The 15702-nt window shown below is 38.9% G+C and overlaps 2 protein-coding genes across 2 annotated transcripts in view; both read left to right on the forward strand.

The window, feature by feature from the left end:
• LOC134754305 (proton-coupled amino acid transporter-like protein CG1139) overlaps nucleotides 1–15702 on the forward strand; it is a 522474-nt gene that overhangs the window by 197015 nt on the left and 309757 nt on the right. The window lies entirely within an intron of this gene.
• Nucleotides 1–15702, forward strand: part of LOC134753708 (GRB10-interacting GYF protein 2-like) — a 145443-nt gene that overhangs the window by 95811 nt on the left and 33930 nt on the right. Inside the window, exons 19-24 of the mRNA XM_063689647.1 lie at nucleotides 3528–3634; nucleotides 4824–4896; nucleotides 4997–5218; nucleotides 5338–5415; nucleotides 5731–5869; nucleotides 11987–12190. Of these exons, the coding sequence (XP_063545717.1) occupies nucleotides 3528–3634; nucleotides 4824–4896; nucleotides 4997–5218; nucleotides 5338–5415; nucleotides 5731–5869; nucleotides 11987–12190 (823 nt within the window). The remainder of the gene's footprint in view (nucleotides 1–3527; nucleotides 3635–4823; nucleotides 4897–4996; nucleotides 5219–5337; nucleotides 5416–5730; nucleotides 5870–11986; nucleotides 12191–15702) is intronic.

Raw genomic sequence — 15702 nt, forward strand, 5'->3', positions numbered from 1 at the left:
CAGCTTTGTAAACATCATGATCTCATCGATCTGTTCTGCGATAGTTTTAGTTCGATACGTAAGCTAATGACTCAGGACTTTTCCCACTGTTAAGTGTTAACAGTGGAAAAAGTGTTAACTCAACATTGTATCTCTATCCTGTTCTTTTTTCTCTCTTTTGTTCTTCTTGTTAGCTGTTTAAACCAATTTTCCCTCTCTAGTAAGATAAGTAAAGTATATTTATAAGTTAGTAAGTATTATTAGTTGTAATTTCGCACACCATGCACTTTACGCAGTTTCTATCTGTGGAAACTTGTAATTGGCTCACTGCTTCTATGTTATTACCTAACGTGTTACTTCAGCTGTAAGTTTTCCTAATAAATAAAATAAAAAAATAAAATAAAATAAATAAAAATAAAAAAAGTTTCCAAAGGCAACATTCGATATTGTTTTTATAAATATACGATACACAAATAATCGTAAATAACGATATTTAGATAATAATAGTACAATGTTTTAATATTTACAATTGTTTCTGTCTTATAGAACATGCATTTGAAAAAAAAAACATTCATTGAAGTGGGTTCAATAATAATAACAAAATCTATTCTAGTCGAATAAAAGCTAGAATAACACCTCTTCATAATGTCAATGTCAATGATGTCAGTGTCACAGAATTAATAATATAAAAGTTTCGAATTCCATTCCTTACTTGTTGCTTTTCTTATTTTTCGCAACTGTATTAAAAAACGTCGTTCGATACACGTGCGGATATGTCATTCTTCACTCGTCTTCATATCTCGGTACTCGTGAAGTAATGACATACTTTCCGCACTAGCATCGAAATGTACTATTTTAAGTTACACATACATGCAAGAGAGTCTAAGTGCCAGTTGCACCATCCGCACTTGACAGGTTGATTAATGTCGCCCGATGGGCTGCGGCGGTTTACTATGAAACTTTTCATACAATAAAATTACTCTTTAACGATGACAAACAGTTTGGTGCCACCGACCCTAAGTTTTCTATTGCAGTATTAAAACTATGCAGTGCCGGATCTAGGGGGGGCAAGCGGGGGCCCATGCCCGGGCGGCAAATTCGAACTTCTTGGCAGATGAATACACGTCTCATCACTCATCATCGACGCAGCTTTGACCACTGAGACAGATGTCCAGTACTTTAAGCACATCATTTTTTTTTGCGAGGCACGTAGGAATTAGTCAAGAAGTTCAATAGCCACCTCCATCCCGCCCGCGGGAATAGCAAACGCGCGCGTGCTGCAGTGGGTAAGTGAAGAAAGCCGATCTTCTAAGTACTTTTTGCTTCGAACTCGACCATGTACGACGACGGTGGCGCCGTGCCGCCCACCATACTGTATGCCAGAAATCTCTATTATCTCTATAGGATATTTGGCGCGAGTTGCTATCCCTAAACGTCCATAAGTCGAGCGGGCCAGACGGCATACCAGTAGTTGTGTTCAAGCAGGGGGCTCCTGAGTTGTGTCCCGTGTTAGCGCGTCTTTTCACACTAGCAAAAAACAGCATCTTCCATCTTCTTGGAAGACGGCCCTTGTGCACCCTGGCACCCTGTACTAAAAAGGGCGATAGATCGGACCCATCGAATTACAGGTCTCGCTATTACCGGATTCTCTCTAAGGTCATGGAGCGTATAATTAGCGCAAAGCTCCTGAGATACCTAGAAGAACACGATCTGATCAGCAACCAACAGTATGGCTTTCGCCACGGTCTTTCTACTGGTAATCTTCTAGTGTACATCTCACACACCGCTGGGCTTTGGTCATTGAGAGTCAAGGTGAGCCATTGGCAGTTAGTCTAGATATAGCGAAGGCGTTCGATCGGGTCTGGCATTGGGGTCTCCTGTCGAAGTTGCCATCTTATGGACTACCCGCGGGACTATGCAAATGGAAACTAGCTGAGCCATAGTAGACGGCGGTAGCTGCTCCGTTAGCATAGACATCAAGAGGCCGTAGTCGATTTTGGAGCAAAAATGTAAAATTTATAGATTTAGTCGTTGAAATTATACACGTTTATTTATTTTATTTATTTAAGGTTTACCAACAATTGTTGACATCGATACATTAATAATGTACTAAGCTAAAAGCTAAAAACAGTTTTGTTACGTAATATCTAAATAACAAGTATTGATTTCTATTAGCACGTCTTCTCATCTTGCCTTTTAATAATGAGGTCTCGAGCGTGCGTCACCGGTAATGCATGAAGAGAAAGGGCAGTTTTTAAAAATTCATCAAAAAATCATGGTGGTAAATTATACAAATTGATGTATAAGAATAGTTTCAGCAAATGTTGTAGATTGTTTAAGTATCAAAATTACGTTGAAATTAAGTCGATTTTTAGAGAAATTGTCACTTGTTTTGAAGTAATTTCTGGAGAAAATTGATTTCGTCTAACTTTCATTTACACTACTAAAAAGTCATAATAATAAAAATGTAGTTTGATAAACGTCAAGTACAGGATATGTGTAATACAAAATTACCATGTTTAGCAGTCCAAACTTTACGAAATTTACAAACAAGAGCGACAAAATCAGTGCTTTACGCGCGTTTACCTAAACGTCCATCAGAAAAGCAAGCATTACTAATTTAGTGAGTCTGTTTTCAAAAAATTGATCTGATAAAAGGTAAGATAAGAAGACGTGCTAATAGAAACCAGTACTTGTTATTTCAATTAGGTAACAAAAGGTGTAAAATTTCACGGACTAAATCTATCAATTTTACATTTTTGCGACTAAAATCGACACCGGCCTCTTAATTAACGCCGGCGTTCCGCAAGGTTCTGTGCTATCCTCGTCGCTGTTTTTGCTGCACATCAATGACATGTTGTCTATCGACGACATTCATTGCTATGCAGACGACAGTACTGGGGATGCCTATTACACGGGCGGTGCCGACATCCCTCGTTCTGTGGTGCTGGAGAGCCGTGAAATGCCTGTGTCTGTGAGATCCTCGGTGTCGACATCTTCAGTGACTATAGTATAGGGTTCTTCAAAAAAGGAGTGTACCTATAGGTTTTTAAAGGGTCGGAAACGCGAATGTAGCACCTCTGGAGTTGCAGGCATCAATAGGCTACGGTGACCGCTTACCTTCAGGCGGGCCGTATGCTTATTTGCCACCGACGTGGTATTAAAAAATATAATGATATAACCGATTATTATTTGTTATCTTAACTTTTTATTTCACTATCCTAATTAAAATATATGATATATTATGTCTTACACGTCCATGTATACGGATACATACAAACAACAAGAACAACACAAAAAGAACAACGCTAGACCGGTCGTTGTGGCATTTTTTCGTTAGGCCTATGCACGGCCTATGTCTGTTAGTGGGCGTCTGATGGTTGAAATTATGATAATGGCGAAAATATAATACGAGTACAAGTACGAGTACGAGGGGCGGCATTTTTCAGTTTTTGCCCCGCCTCGAAAAAAAATCTAGATCCGGCGCTGGAACTATGAGTTATTTTTAATGCCATTTACTGGTTTTATATTAATGCTCTTTGTTATAGGAGTGGATCAAGGAAGGTTTCACCATTGTGAAAGGTCCCGAAAAAGCTCCGAAAGACAAGAAGAAGGCTGAAGAAATGAAATTAATCGAAGAGACCGAGCGAAAGAGGTATTTATCTCTCTTACGATTAACAATTATAATGGTGTTGTGTGCGTCAGGCTGGCGGGTAGACTAATATATTCCACTTTTGTCTTGTTCTACTCCAATATCAACATTTTACTCGACTGCGACTTAAACAGAAAGTAGGGTTATGGGTTTAAATACTGAAAATCAGTACACCCTGTAGCTCGGGATACTGGACGGATTTTTTAAAATGACATATCGGTAGATTCCTCTTGCCCTTCACAACCTGCTTACACCTGTTTTATTAAAGAATAATTAATACAGCCGCTTTGAGAGGACGCCGAATAGTAAATCATATTTTTACTTGTAGCGCCTAAACTATTGAGTGGATTTCAATAAAATAGACATCAGTAGATCCATAATTGGTACACGAGTGCTATGCAATACAAAATTACTAAAATAAATGGCGGAAAAATGTGTAAAACTTAAAAATGTGACTGCAGAAACAGATTTTGCGAAGGCTATAATATAATTCGTATATGAGATCTAGCCAAGTCAAACCTTAGGCTTCAATATATTATCCTAAGTTTTAAGAAGAAATTATATTTGGAGTTGTTATAAAAAAAATATGTTGTTATAAATAAACTTTAGGACTGGCCATTGAACTTGGCACCCATTTAGATCTCACTTCTTTTGTTGTTGAAGTAAACAACCAAGGCATATATAATATATTGAACTTGGCTCTTATTTCACATTTATGGGTTTGATGGGATCAAATATCAACACGGATAAAGTGTCAAAAATATATATACACGACCTTATTGCCCATACTTTGAGGTAGTGTGTACATCTTTTTGAAACTTTGTCCGTGTCCATATTTAGTACCTTGCCTGTACCTAAACTCTTGCAATAGCTTGAACCAGTTACGAGAAAAGGTGCAAATATTCTGTTGTGTTTAATTAAACAATATACTCGTAATACTGACGATTTTATAATCAATAAGTGTTTTGCACGGAACACTAAAAATTTTGTCACCTGATTGATCCCGTTTTATTACTACACATTTGTGGGTGGATTGCAAAAATATTGTACGTAATTAAGTAAATTCAAAACACATTATTTACAAAGTCTTTGATTATTCCATTGTTTTCGATCACTGAAAGCAAAATTTTAACCAATTTTGTGCCTAAAAATTAGTTATTCGCTCAATTAGATAACGATTTGCATGACACAGGAAAGAAGAGGAAAAGCTCGCAGCTGAAGAAGAAAAGAAGAAAAAGCAAGCAGAGGCACTCAAGAAGCAACAGGTAACAGTTTGTCTTTTCAAACGTTTAGAGTTTTTATCTCGAAATTTAAGTTTAAAATCTTGAAGGTGATCAATACTAGATGGAATGTATCTTTTACCAGGAGCAGAAGCAGCAGCAACGAGAGGCAAGCGAGACTATAATAAAGAAGGCTCCGTGGTCAGCGGCTGCGAATCTAGCCCAACAGGCGACGACCAAAGATGGGCTAAGCCTAGCAGAAATCCAGCGGCTCGAGCGGGAAAAGAAGTTGGAGCAGATGAAAGAACAACAGCAGATGATGCAAGCCATCGCGCAACAGCAGGCCGCGGCACTCGCGCGTGAACAGGTTGCTCTATTTTGCTTTTTTACATGTCTATATTCCATTTGGACCTTCATCTCTCGACTATCTTATCCTTAGAAAGATTTCTCACTTTAGTATTTACAGTGTTTGTTTATTTCTTCTAGGAAATGCAAGCTAATTTGGGTTGGGCGAAAAAGAAACCTAATCCGGTCGGAGCGGGATTGTCTCTGGCCGAAATACAGGTGGGTTGTGTTACTTGTGTTGTGGACGTTGTGGTCATCAAATATTTCAAAAGTCTAGTCTGTTTTGCAAAAGAAAAAGTAGTTTCCTAATGACATTTATTTCAAGTCTTTTTTACTTCGAATTGCCTTCGCCTAGCACATCATTGGCTGGACACGAGTTGCGAGTGATATAACCGTGTATGCGAAGCGCACATAAATTACCATAGGGGTTGTTGTATATTTAGATTTTTTAAGAAGTCCGAAAGTGATAAATAATTTATATGTTAAATACAGGCACCTTAAAAATTTCTAACAAAAAAAATTGGTTATCTAAAGGCGGAAGCTCGCAAGCAATCAGCAGCGGCGGCCGCGGCGGCGGAGGCGGCTACGCAGGCGGCTGTGCAAGTGCTGGAGGACGCAGCTGGACCGGCGCAAACCAACCACGTGCCATGGGGCAACAGCACTCACAACGGAGGTCATTGATCATTCTCTCATTAAGTAGTTTTAACATGTTTAACGATCTGCTATACATATGTAATAGCACAATCGGATTAAGTCTCACCTCGAAATCCTTCCAAAGATATGAAATTTGGTATGTATGTTAATTAAAGGTCTCTTTTTCATGTCCACACTATTTGACATTTGGGGACCTCGAGGAATCGCAGCCATCTTGGAAAATGTGTACCATCCTGGAGAAATTTGCGTTTTACTTTAAATATACGTTCTCTATGAAAATATGGTGTAACGCAACATTAAAGCTTAATAAATTCTACACGAAAAAGTCCTAGATATCTTTGCGGAAGTAATACATCTTGTTATAGAAAATAATAGCTGAATCCAGATTTAGCGCTTATACACTTATTTTTATTTATTTATCGTATGGCGGTTACACACTGGTTACAAAAAATACAATAAAGTTTCAAAATTTACAAGTAAGCAGATATAAACTCGCATTGTTCGTCAGATTTTTGAAGTCTTCAGCAGGTCCGTTGTATTTGGTGAGGGGGCACTCGAATACTATGTGGTATATAGTCTGTTGCAAATTTCCACACTCGCACGCCGCAGACTCGCTCCATCCCCACTTGTGCCAAAGGTAGGAACAGTTACCGAACCCAGTCCTCAGGCGGTTTAGCTTGCACCATATTTGTCGGCTCTCATTAAACCCTTTGGGCCGCTCCTCTGTGTTAAGTTCAAAAAGGGTGTTGTTTATTTTGTGCAGCTGGGCTTCCCATTCTTTCAGCCACTCTTGGCTATCTTTCCTTGTCGGGCTATGTATGTGGAAGGTTTTAGCTGGTGGGTTTCGGGACTTCAGTCGGGTGTTTTTGAGCTTATCTAGGTCTTCGTGGATGGGTAGCAGAGTGTTACCGGACATTTTGGTCAATTCCCGTGCCAGACATTTTTGTCTGCGGATGTCCGGTGGTGCGATGTTGCTGAGGGCCGGTAACCAGTGGGTGGGTGTTGGCAAGATGCAGCCCGTAACGATCCTCATGGTGTGATTTAGCTCAACGTCCACTCTGGCCACATGTGCGCTATTCATCCATACGGGTGCACAGTATTCCGCCGTCGAGTAAACAAGGGCCATAGCAGTAGTCTTTAGGCAGGCAGCGCTCGCACCCCATGTGGTTCCTGTAAGCTTCTGGACTATGTTGTTTCTAGTCTTCAGTTTTCCAGACAGCTTATCAAGATGGCTCTTGTACGTCAGACTCCTGTCAAGGGTTACGCCGAGATATTTTGGACAAAAATTATGACATAAGGCTGTACCCCGAAATCTCACTCTTAACTGTTTGTTCGCTAACCTGTTTGATAGATGGAAACAACAGACCTCTGTCTTGCTAGCATTTGGGCACAAGCGCCATTGTTGGAAATACCTATCCATGGCCTCTAGGTCTTTCTCTAAAATGAGTTCTGTTGCTTCCATATATTTATTTTGAGTTACCAGGGCCAGGTCATCAGCATAGCCGAATTTTCGCGAGGATGTGGCAGGTAAGTCGTGAATGTAGAGGTTAAAGAGCAGGGGAGCCAGCACAGAACCCTGAGGTAAACCATTATTTAAAACCCTCACCTTACTGCATTGATTTCCCAGGTGGACTTGGAACGGTCTGTTTGTAAGAGCATCTTCTATTACTCTGAATATCCTTAAGCACGGGACAGCTTTTATGAGTTTATAAAGTAGCCCCTGGCGCCACACAGTGTCGTATGCGGCCGTTAGGTCTATAAAAACTGCAGAGGACTTTGAACCCGATTGAAAACCGGCCTCGATATGTGATGTGAGGGCAAGGACCTGGTCACAACAGTTCCGTTTTGGCCTGAAGCCAGCTTGCTCTTGTGGGATTTTCGACAGGATGGTTTCCGAAATGCGGTTATAGATCAGGCGTTCCAGCAGCTTGTAGGTGACGCTGAGTAGAGCTATTGGGCGGTAGCTGTCCGCCCTGTTGTCGGGTTTATTCGGTTTAAGGAGAGCAATGATTTTTGACGACTTCATTTTGGGTGGTATTTTTCCAACTCGGATTATGTTTGAATAGAATTTTGCGAGCCACGACTGAGTCCTCGGGCCACAGTGCCTCAAGAATTCAGGGAAAATGCCGTCCTCTCCGCAGGCCTTGTATGTATGTATGTATGTACGTATGTATGTATAAACTCTTTATTGTACAAAGACATAGAACACAAATATGGCACAGAAATAGGCAGTACAAAGGCGAACTTATCCCTTTAAGGGATTTCTTCCAGTTAACCTTTGAGTAGATGAGAATTGATGAAGAACGGCAGACAAATATAGCACTGCGTACAATAGACTAGAGGAAAGTCAATAAATTTATAAAAGAGGGCGAAAATAAATAAAATAAGTTAAAAATTTGAAGTAACAGTATAACAAATATATATAGGTATAATACCTACGTTTTATATAATAAATATACATCCATAGTCACAAACAGTTAATTGATCCTTGTTCAGTTTGATTTGTGAGATTGCCGACTTAATCTCGAGTATGGTAATAGGACCGCTATATTTGTCATCTGGAATGGCTTGGGACTTTACCAGTTTCAGATCCTTACGAATTTCACGGGTGTGTAATTTGTGGCTCGGTGCTTTCGAGAGCTTTACTATCCGGTTCCCGATGTCACTTGGGCTAACTTTCGGATGACAGCTTTGGGGCGTCTGGCCAGAGGTTAGTCTTCTTAAGAGGTGCCATGCCTTACGGCTTGAGTGCGTGAAGTTCATCCTTGCCACTGTCTGCTCCCATTTTTCCTTACGGGCGTCGTCCAGGGACCTTATAAGTTGACGGGCCGTATTTTTGTCTGCCGTTTCCTGAAATTCCTCCCAAAGCTTCTCAGTCTCGCTGTTCCAGCATGGGACATACTGTTTCCTATACCCTCGTGGAATGCACTGTTTTGCTGTCGAGATAATGAGTTTTTTTTAAAGCGGTCGTAGTTTTTTATTGTGGGTTCTATCCATCTAATTCGCTCATCCAGTTTTTCTGCATAATGTTTCCAGTTGGCTTTTTGGAAATTCCACCGTGGGCCTGGATATGATTGTACCAAAGGAATTTTTAATCCAATTTCAAGAAGAATGGGTCGGTGTTGGCTATTCGGGAAATCATCAAGGACTGACTTCTTTACATGTACTGGAAACCCGTCCTGGTCCTTGGAGGTGAAGACCAAATCGGGGTTGTAACATCGACCCCATCGCGCGGATTTGAAGGAGCCTTTGGTTTTGTTGTCGTGGACAAGAAATGAGTTGGTTTTGTCCGCCCACTCCGCAATGTCTTTACCGTTCTCATCAATATCTTTGTAACCCCAGGAGGTATGGTGGCTGTTAAAGTCTCCCATATATACAGATGGGTGTTGGAGCTCTGGTAATGCGGGCCTTGGCCATCGGCTTTTCGGCGGTTTGTAAATGTTACAAATCCTGGTTTCGCCTACTTCGATCGAGGTCACGGCAATGTTCTCATGATCTATGCCGTTTGAGATAACAAGAGTGGATTGCGCGATTGAGTGGTGAACGTATGTTGCAGTACCATATTGAGCGTGGTATGTGGCTGCTACCAAGTCGTATCCAGTAAGTTCCCCTCTGCGAGTGAGTTGTATTTCATCTGCAGCATGTGTCTCTTGTAGTAACACTACGTCAATGTCCAATTTATTAATAATTCTAGACAAACACTCAGATTTAGATCGGCTTATGCCTTCTATATTAAGTTGGCAGATGCGGACTGATGGTCCGACATCCTTTGTCAATGGGCTCTTTAGAGCGCCAGTATTCGCATTTTTATTACTCATATTGATCGTTTATTAGGATTCGCTCTCTCTTTCCAGTGTGCGCTGCGAGATTCAGAAGGAACAGTGCAGCTGCCAGGTTTGTTGCTCTTTTAGCACCACCCGGAGGTCACGTGTAGGGTTTCTAGGGGGTTACTCCTACGGACATAAAGCAACAATCGACCTCCGACACTTTCAGGGGAAATTATCTGAATATGAAACTTGGAGGAATATGAATTTCACTTTTGTCTATACATTTGTACACGTTCTACCCCAATATCAACATTTTACTCGACTGCGACCTAAACAGAAAGTAGGGTTATGGGTTTAAATACTGAAAATCAGTACATTCTGTAGCTCAGGATACAGGACGGATTTAAAAAAATGACATATCAGTAGATTCCTCTTGACCTTCACAATCTGTTTACACCTGTTTTATTAAGGAATAATCAATACAACCGCCTTAAGAGGACACCGAATAGTAAATCATATTTTTACTTCTAGCGCCTTAACTATTGAGTGGATTTCAATAAAATAGACATCAGTAGATCCATAATTAGTACCCGAGTGCTATGCAATACAAATTTACTAAAATAAATGAAGGAAAAATGTTTAGGACTTAAAAATGTGACTGCAGAAACAGATTTTATGTCTTAAATGGGATTTAAACAATAGTGACAATAATGAAATTTGACACCTACAATTTCAGGGATCCCTGTTTGCGTGTCATAAAATTGGAGCTTCGGGGACCACGGGGATCAAACGCCATCTTGAAAAGTATAAGTATTTTTTTGGTTTTTCTGTTTTTCTCGGAATATCTGGGTTTAATGTGAATACTGTGTATAGCGAAACAAAAGCTTATTAAGTTCTACACAAAAAAGGTATAAGACACCATGTCCCTAAAACGGAGCTTTCTTCTAGAAATATGGCTCAGAAGTCAAAAGGTTATATTTAATCATCTCCTACTATAATTTTATTTTAAGACGGGTCAGAAAAAAATACTTGAATAATTTTTTTACCAATTTTTGGAACACAAAAACATTATCTACCCAACCACGAAAAAAAAAATGCGTGGAAACTTGTAAGCTTCCCTTGTAACTTGTAAGCCCTATTTCTAGAAAAAGGCTTCGTTTTTGGGACATGGTGTTGTACAACTTTTTAGTGTGGAATTTAATAAGCTTTTGTTACAAAGTATTCACATTAAACCCAGATATTCCGAGAAAAATGGAAAAAAACAAAAAAGACATACTTTTCAAGATGGCGTTTGATCCCCGTGGTCCCCGAAGCTCCAATTTTATGACACGCAAACAGGGATCCCTGAAAATTTAGGTGTCAAATGTCATTACTGTCACTATTGTTTAAACTCAATTTAAGACCTAAAATCTGTTTTTGTAGACACATTTTTAAGTTTTACACATTTTTCCGCCATTTATTTTAGTAATTTTGTATTGCATAGCACTCGTGTACCAATTATGGATCTACTGATGTCTATTTTATTGAAATCCACTCAATAGTTTAGGCGCTACAAGTAAAAATATGATTTACTATTCGGCGTCCTCTCAAAGCGGCTGTATTAATTATTCTTTAATAAAACAGGTGTAAGCAGGTTGTGAAGGGCAAGAGGAATCTACCGATATGTCATTTTAAAAAATCCGTCCAGTATCCCGAGCTACAGGGTGTACTGATTTTCAGTATTTAAACCCATAACCCTACTTTCTGTTTAAGTCGCAGTCGAGTAAAATGTTGATATTGGAGTAGAACATGTACAAATGTAGACAAAAGTGGAATTCATATTCCTCCAAGTTTCATATTAAGAGAATATTCCCTGAAAAATAAGCGCTAAATCTGGATTCAGCTATTATTTTCTATAACATGATGTATTTTTTTCGCAAAGTTATCTAGGACTTTTTTGTGTAGAATTTAATAAGCTTTAATGTTGCCTTACAGCATATTTTCATAGAGAACGTATATTTAGAGTAAATCGCAAATTTCTCCAGGATGGTACACATTTTCCAAGATGGCTGCGATTCCTCGAGGTCCCCAAATGTCAAATAGTGTGGACATGAAAAAGAGACCTTTAATTAACATACATGCCAAATTTCATATCTTTGGAAGGATTTCGAGGTGAGACTTAATCCGATTGTGCTATAAATAAATATACAAATATTAAAATACAGCTTGTAAACTCATCGATCAAGCAATAAAGCAACGAGTTCCAAGATGCTACTTTTTTCTAATTTGTTCCTACGTGACTCTATACCAACATTTTGGAATTAGTTACAGATTGACCGACATTATACTTACATAAAATAACATTAATGTTAGGCTGTTTGTATATTCAGGCGGTTTCTGGGACTCGCCTGCCACAGCTCAACCTCCAAAACCTATCGAAAAGCCCCAAGAGCCGCAAGGGGCCGTGGAACAAAACGTCAAAAATAAGAAAAAGAATACTCTTAACATACCTTCGAAAAAAGAAGCCTCTCCCGGCGCTGAGTTCGACACATGGTGTAACACCGTGCTTGCTTCTTGGAGCGCCAAAATCGATGGTATGTACTATTTATTCTGTGAGTCTACTAGTGGTCTATCATTTATGCCGTTTGTCATGTAGAAGCACGAAGCTTACTGATTAAGGTGTACATCTGGAATATTAGCCCTTTATGTAAGTGAAAAGTGGACAATGACCCTAAGAGATGGAAAGAGAACGAGAAATAGATGCGGAAAAATGATTGGACACTTAATACGACACGATCATTTCTTTAAAACTATCCTGGAGGGGCGGATAGGACGGAAGCAGGATAGAGGAAAACCCAGATGCAGCTTTTTAGAACAAGTGAAAGGAAAGGTAGGGGTCGTGTCGTATCAAAAAGTCAAAGAGCTGGCGCAAGATAGGGAAAGCTGGAAGATACTCCACCGACAGGAGAATAACTCTTAAGTTAATGATGATGATGTATCTAACATAAATAAATAAATATTACAGGACATTCTTACACAGATTGACTAAGTCCCACAGTAAGCTCAAGTAGGCTTGTGTTGTAGGTACCCAGACAACGATATATATAATATACAAATACGTAAATACATAGAAAACACCCAAGACTCAGTAAAAAATATCCGTGCTCATCACACAAATAAATGCCCTTACCGGGATTCGAACCCAGGACCATCGGCTTCACAGGCAGGGCCACTACCCACTAGGCCGGACCAGTCATCATATAACATAATTACAACATAGCAGAACTGTTTTGAAAAGTTTGCTCGTAACTTCAATGATAAATAAGGAAGGGTCGCCTAAGACCGAATGTGACCGAAGATCGGATAAATAAAATTTACCGCAAACGGAGCGATATTTTTCATTGATGGCAACTTAGTTTTCTCCGCCATTTTGTTCTGCCCCTCCTGTCATTCCGCGATCGGCGCTGCGACTATCAGCATGTGTGCACCGGACCGTTAAAAAAAGTTGCCGATTTTTCAAATTTCATCGTAATTCCGGACTTCCCTCCTCGAGTTTGTTTCGGCGGTATGATAAGTTTTTATCATTTTATTGCATTTTAAGTTAGGCTGTGGTTTTAGCAAATTCTATATAGATTTGTATACTTTTTTTACGCCTAGGAAGTCTGTAGGCAGAGATCCCGACTTTCCTCCGCTTGCCGAAGATCGGACTAATCACTGAGGTACTTAAAAAACTCAGCCGTTCTCAAAAGTTCGAATCATACGTAATAAAGAGATAATAGGAACGTTTCACTAAGGGAGCTGGCATAGTGCCGAATAGGTATGTGTATTTAAGTTAAAGGCAATTAAATAGGTAAGTAAGTGAGTAATCACTTTATTGTACGAGAAAAAGAAATATTGATTACATCAGATAGAACATAATTGTGTAGTACAAAGGCGAACATGTTCCTAAGAGGGATCTCGGCAACTTTTTCCAATTTCGTAATTACCTATTTCAATGTAGGTAAAGTCAAAGAGGATATAATAAGATAGAGCGGTACTGCTGCATAGTAAATTTTGTAACCACTGTAAATTCACTGCCATCTATCGACATACTTTAAAACTAAAAATGAAGATTTATAAAAATACGTTAAAATGTATTTAAATATGGATAAATGATTTTTTTATTTGCATTAATTATTTTTATATGATTTTAACCCTGGTTCTTTCACCGATATGCGTTAAAATTATAAATAACAAACGAAACCGTCAACGCCCTCTATACGAGAGTAGGCCAAAACTAGTGGTGCCATCTGATCGAGAATCAATTTTTCGTGATTTTCGAGGCACGTTTTTTCCTTAGCCTGTATCCATCTATTACGGAGTTATATCTATCTTTGGTAAAGAATACTTACCTATTGTCAAGTTGTATACTTAATCCATTGAAATGGTTAGACATTTAGCTTTACATCAAATCAACATATGTTAATATTATTTTAAGACACGTTGACCTCGGTTAAAAAACATTAAAATTTTCGTTTTATATTTCCTTTCTATCATTTTTGCCCAATAAATAACGTACTTATAGGTGCCGGCGCCGGCAAACTTGTCGAACATGTGATCTTGCATTAATTAAACAAACTTAAAGGCAAGGAAGGTCTCATGTTCAAGAAGTTTGCCGGCACCTGTATGTTAGAACAAAAGACACTTTAATAAAGTTCCTAAGACGGTCACTGTTTTTATCACGCTGTCACGTATAATCTAACCCGTTCGTAGAAAAATACCGCAAATCGATGTACAGGTTAGCCGTTTGACACACACATACTAGAGGTCAAAACAAATTTTTTGACCCGCAGTTCCTAAAAAAAATTCGCTCGCATCGTATGTGAAAGATACAATCTTGATATTTTGTGTCAAAAACAAAACAAACTATACCAACCGATGAAAAGGCGCAGTTAAAGGGTTAAAGTGGTATTTCCCGTTCGATATATGGATATTACGTATCATTTTATGATTAATATGTATCTGCAGTACAGTTCCATAAGTCTAGTGAAATAGGTATTGAAGTAGAAACGTGTCACTTTGTAAAATTGAAAAATTTAAAAAAAATTGTTAATGATATTATTTTCAAAATTGCTTTCTTGGGGTTCGATATCAAGATATTACGTATCATTTGTGGTATATTGTACAAAAAAATCAGTAAGGTATATCGTAGTTGGAGGATACAACCTTGATATTTTGTGTCAATAACTAAACAAATTATACCAACTGATGAAAAGGCGCAGTTAAAGGGTTAAAGAGGTATTTCCTGTTGGACATATGGATATTATGTATCATTTTATGATTAATATGTACCGTATCTCTATGTAAGTCTCGTGAAATAGGTATTGAAGTAGAACTGTGTCACTTTGTAAAATTAAAAAAATATTGTTAATGATATTATTTTCAAAATTGCTTTCTTGGGGTTAGACATGAGGATATCACGTATCATTTGTGGTATATTGTACAAAAAAAAAAACAGCCACATCGTGTCTGGAGGAGCCCAAACTTGGTATGTTTCGAAAATTGTTTTTGTTTTATTTAAAAAAAAAATGCCCGAAATGTAATGATGTGATATATTTTTAGAATCGCCTCAAAAAGTCCTTTCGTATGATACCACACTCGATAGGTTTTGGAAAAAAAAAAATTTTCCATACAAAAAAAAGTTTTACCACTCCTCCCCCCAGCGAAATTTTTTTAGGAACTGCGGGTCAAAAAATTTGTTTCGACCTCTAGTATGCGTGTGCCAAACGGCTAACCTGTACATCGATTTGCGGTATTCCTTTGAAATTGGGGTAGAGCGGCTTCCGCTAGTAGAATAGTTACACCTTCCAACAACATAACACTCAAAAAGAAGATAAAATGCATAATAATATACCCCTGCCTTCGGTCATCAGTGTCATCACCTAATTTCGAGTGACAACCATTCACTTCAACTATTTTTATTAGGGAACCGCACGTTTTACGCAGTGTAGGCCAGTGGGTGTGGTAGGGCGCGGGCGGAGGTAACTGCGCCAAGCATCTGATTCTCGTCTTCGAGTGTGGTCAAGTTCGCGAATCTAGAATAAGTATAATTTTTTCGCCCGCAATT

The sequence above is a fragment of the Cydia strobilella genome, chromosome Z, assembly GCF_947568885.1.
Source record: "Cydia strobilella chromosome Z, ilCydStro3.1, whole genome shotgun sequence".
NCBI lineage: Eukaryota > Metazoa > Arthropoda > Insecta > Lepidoptera > Tortricidae > Cydia > Cydia strobilella.